The sequence below is a fragment of the Nelumbo lutea genome, chromosome 4, assembly GCF_056320005.1.
Source record: "Nelumbo lutea isolate HS-2025 chromosome 4, American lotus-T2T, whole genome shotgun sequence".
In the NCBI taxonomy this organism is placed as follows: Eukaryota; Viridiplantae; Streptophyta; class Magnoliopsida; order Proteales; family Nelumbonaceae; genus Nelumbo; species Nelumbo lutea.
Genome location: NC_142687.1, coordinates 84643755 through 84648285, shown reverse-complemented (window position 1 = coordinate 84648285; position 4531 = coordinate 84643755). Strand labels below are relative to the sequence as shown.

Here is a 4531-nt window from a genome sequence, read left to right as displayed (position 1 = left end):
CATTGCACCGAATTATAAGGTGCTTCATGTCTTCGGTTGTGCTTGCTATTCACTACTTCGACAATACAATCACCACAAGTTTTCTTTCCAGTCACTTCGATGCATCTTCCTTGGATATAGCAGTTCTCACAAGGGTTATAAATGTTATTACCCTTCCTCTAGCTATCTCTACATAGTCTGCCATGTCATCTTTGATGAAAGTAGATTTTTGGGTATTTTGACCTCTTAGTCTACCACTCCAGCCACTTCTACCAGAGTAACTATCTTTGTACCATTGGGTTTCTCATCTTTATCTACATCCACTTTAGTTACTTGTTCGTTGCCAGCTATGACTTCTTAGTTGAACACCGAACCAGCCTTCTCTTCTTCTTCTACTTCATCTCTGGCTGCTCCGTCTTCGCCAGCTAATAGTGCCACTTCTCATTCCTCTCCTCCTCCACGTGGTACTAGGCTTGTGCAAGATTTTCTTGACACCACTCAACCAGTCCCGACCCCTCCTACCCGCACTCATACTATGCTCACCTGTTCTCTTACGGGTTCATGAGCCTAGTTGCTTCTCTAAAGCCATTAAAGAACCTTGTTGGCGTGATGCAATGTCCTGGGAGTTCGATGCACTTGTTGCCAATGGCACTTGGACCTTGGTGCTTTATCAACCTCATATGCATGTAGTAGGTATGAAGTGGGTGTATAAAGTTAACGGTGAGCTGACGAATCTATTGAATGATGTAAAGCATGACTAGTTGCTTAGGGTTTTAATCAAGTTCTAGGGGTCGATTCCACTAATACTTTTAGTCCAATTGTCAAGCCAATGACCATCCGTACGATCATTGCTCTCTCCACTGCTCTTCGATGGCCTCTTTCAAAAACTGGACTTTGATAATGCTTTCCTTAATGGCTATGTGATGGAGTGTTTATTCTTAACCAGCCCTACGACCGGTTCTGTTCACAAACTGAACCGGCACCGGTTCAGCCTTAGAGGGGAATCCCTGTTGTCAATCGGTTATGCACCCTATGTTACCCGGCGCCGGATGATGTCTTGAAGAGGAGGGCTCGAATCTCTGTCAAGAACCGGTTCTGCGACTGGTCCTGGTCTGTTTGTGACTCGGCGCCGGTTCATGACTGGTTATTGATATCTTGCTGATTTATTTACTTATTTTGGTTAGTTAATATTTACAAGTTTGCCATTATTTTGGTACATTATAAATACTTTATGTTTTAGGGTTTGTAATGAACTTTTTATCAATTATTCAAGTTGTGTGCTTAATTCTCTTTGTGAGTGTTATTTGGTTTCTGGATTGAAACTTGATCTTGAGATTTTCTCGTGTGACAATCTCTATTATTGCGCTACACGCTGCGCCAAGTGGTATCAAAGCGGGAATTCACCCAATCAGATGGCTAACCAAGATGGTAGTGGTGGCAATCAACCTTGTGACGGAGATCAGGTGTTACAAGCTGTTTGGAAAGCAATCGAAGAGCAATGACAGAGATCGCTGGGCAACTATGGACAATGTTGCGAGAAGATGTTCCAAGGAATGGGAATAATGCATTGAATCAAGCCGGAGGAGATAACCACGGTAGGCCAATCATTGATCCTATACCTCAATTACCTAGGAGACCTATTGTTGATGATGATTTAGAGTTTGGTGTTGCTCTAGCTAATCTTGGTGTTGGTAGGATTGGTAAGAATTGGCAATATCAGGGTAATTTTAATCACAATGGGAATGGTGATGAGTTTAAACTAAAAGTGGATATCCCTACTTTTAGTGGAGATCTAGATATAGAGGGCCTTCTAATTTGGATTACTGAGGTAGATCGTTTCTTTGAGTATATGGAGATCCCTGAAGAGAGAAGGGTGAAGTTAGTAGCTTTTCGATTGAAGGGAGGAGCATCTGTTTGGTGGGAATGAATGAGGGAGACTCGGAATAGAGAAGGAAGAGGTCCAATTCGAACATGGAGATGTATGAAACAATTATTAAGATGTAGATTTTTGCCTCCTGATTATGAACAATATATGTTTGAATCATATCAAAGATGTGCGTAGGGAATGAGGAGTGTGAATGAGTACACCTCAGAATTTCTGAGATTGGCCAAGAGAAACCAATTGTTAGAAAGTGATAATCAACAAGCAGCTCATTATTTGAGTGGTTTGAAACCTGCTATTCATGACAAGAATGGAGTCCAGATGGTTAAGAGTGTGCAGGAAGCGAGGAACTTAGTTTTGAAGGCTGAGTTAATGTTTCAAGAGAGGACTCGAGCTGATAATTATCGACGGTATAGTGGGAATGACAATAGGCAAGCAACTGTTGATAAGGGCAAGCCAACTCAAGGGGTGCAACCTTCCAACTCGCCTAATGTAGCTAACACCAATAAAGCTACAACGAGAGGAAACACTCGAGGTAACACTTCAAACCCTCCTAAAAACACTAATCCTTATGCAAAACTTGTTCCTTTTAAGTGTTTCAAGTGTAATGAGGTTGGGCATAGGTCTAGTGATTGTCCCAAGAGAAAAGCAGTTAATATAGTAGAAAGGGAGGAAGAAGTTTGTGATAATGAAGTGTATTGTGGGCCTGATGAAGAGGACGAAGGAAGTGACTATGAACATGAGGAGTACATGTGTGTTGTAAGGAAGCTTATGTTATCTCAGAAAAATGGGGATGACACACAACGACACAGGTTGTTTCGCACTAGGTGTACGGTGCAAGGTCAATTATTTGAATTGATCATTGATAGTGGTAGCCAGGAGAACATTATTGGTAGAGATGTGGTGAAGAAGCTGCAACTAACTCCTGAGAAACACCCGAATCCTTACACAATTGGGTGGATCAAAGAAGGTGGCATACATGTGGATGAACGCTGCAAGGTTCCATTTTCTATTGGTAAGTATACTAATGAGATTTATTGTAATATTGTGGATATGGATGCTTGCTATATTTTGTTTGGTAGACCTTGGCAGTTTGATGTAGATGCTAAACACTTGGGTAGAAAGAACACATACCAGCTTGAGAAAGAGTGTGTGCGTTATACATTGTTGCCTATGGTGGAAAATAACCAAACCAAAGCATCAAAAGTGGAGGGGAGGAACTTTTTTACCATAACGCATTGACACTCTAAGTTTGTTAGGGAGTGTAAAGATACATGAAAGGTTCACTTGTTGGTTATAAAGGGGGAGAGTGTGAGTGAACCACTAGAAGTGAATAAAATTCCAGTGGTGGTGCAAGGATTGCTTGAAGAGTTTTATGATGTAGTTTCTGAAGATTTGCCTAATGAGCTACTTCCTATGTGAGACATTCAGCACCACATTGATTTGGTTCTTAGTGCTAGTCTACCTAATCTACCACACTATAGGATGAGTTCTAAGGAGAATGAGATTTTGCGGGAGAAGGTAGAGGAGCTGTTGAGTAAAGGGCACGTTCAATTAGTATGAGTCCTTGCCAAAGAAAGATGAGAGTTAAAGGATGTGTGTTGACAACAGAGCAATTAACAAAATCACTATTGGCTACAAGTTTCCAATTTCTAGACTTGATGACATCCTTGCACAGTGCCAACATTATTGGCATCGAAGAAAGATGAGAGTTAAAGAATGTGTGTTGACAACAGAGTAATCAACAAAATCACTATTGGCTACAAGTTTCCAATTTCTAGACTTGATGACATGCTTGATCAACTTGATGGGGTTATGGTCTTTACCAAGATTGATCTTAGAAATGGTTATCATCAGATCAGAATCTATCCTAGAGATGAATGGAAGACAGCTTTCAAGACAAGAGATGGATTGTTTGAGTAGCTAGTCATGCCTTTTGGACTAACCAATGCGTCAAGCACTTTTATGAGACTGATGAATCAAGTACTATGCCCTTTCATTGGTAAAATTGTTGTGGTGTATTTTGATGATATTTTAACTTATAGTAAATTTGTTGATGAGCATGTGGGGCATATTCGAGAGGTGTTGAGTGTGTTAAGAGAAAATAAACTATATGCTAATTTGAAAAAGTGTACTTTTATGAGTGATAGTTTATTGTTCTTGGGTTTTGTTGTAAGTAAGGATGGGATTAAAGTAGATGAGGAGAAAGTGCGAGCTATTAGAGAGTGGCCAACTCCAAAGAATGTGAGTGATGCGAGGAGTTTTCATGGGTTAGAAACTTTCTATAGGCGGTTTATTAAACACTTTAGTAGTATTGTAGCTCCTATAACTGAGTGTTTAAAGAAGGGTAAGTTCCATTGGGGAGAGAAACAAGAGCAAAGTTTTGCTCTAATAAGAGAGAAGTTATGTACCGCTCTTGTCTTAGCTTTGCCAAGCTTTGACAAGTTATTAGAGGTTGAGTGTGATGCTAGTGGAGTAGGTATAGGTGTTGTGTTATCACAAGAGAAGAGACCAATTGTTTTCTTTAGTGAAAAGCTACGTGAGACTAGACAAAAGTGGTCTACTTATGATAAAGAGTTTTATGTTGTTGTTAGGGCATTGGAGACATGGGAACACTATTTGATTGCTAAAGAGTTCTTTACAATGATCATCAAACTCTTAAGTATTTAA

At 40.1% G+C, this 4531-nt stretch overlaps 1 protein-coding gene across 1 annotated transcript; it reads left to right on the top strand.

The window, feature by feature from the left end:
• The first annotated feature begins 2044 nt into the window (after positions 1–2044).
• LOC148861442 (uncharacterized) lies at positions 2045–4531 on the top strand. Its single transcript, XM_088985044.1, has 4 exons — positions 2045–3013; positions 3164–3279; positions 3643–3774; positions 3907–4531. The coding sequence occupies exons 1-4, from the start codon at positions 2045–2047 to the stop codon at positions 4529–4531; spliced, it is 1842 nt and encodes a 613-aa protein (XP_088841170.1).

What these genes read in the sequence shown, in the direction of transcription:
- LOC148861442 (XM_088985044.1), top strand. Translation starts at nt 2,045, where the DNA reads ATGAGGAGTGTGAATGAGTACACCTCAGAATTTCTGAGATTGGCCAAG. An exon ending in ACCAGCTTGAGAAAGAGTGT is followed by an intron (nt 3,014 to 3,163) that starts GTGCGTTATACA and finishes TTGGTTATAAAG; the next exon opens with GGGGAGAGTGTGAGTGAACC. An exon ending in CCTAATGAGCTACTTCCTAT is followed by an intron (nt 3,280 to 3,642) that starts GTGAGACATTCA and finishes TCCAATTTCTAG; the next exon opens with ACTTGATGACATGCTTGATC.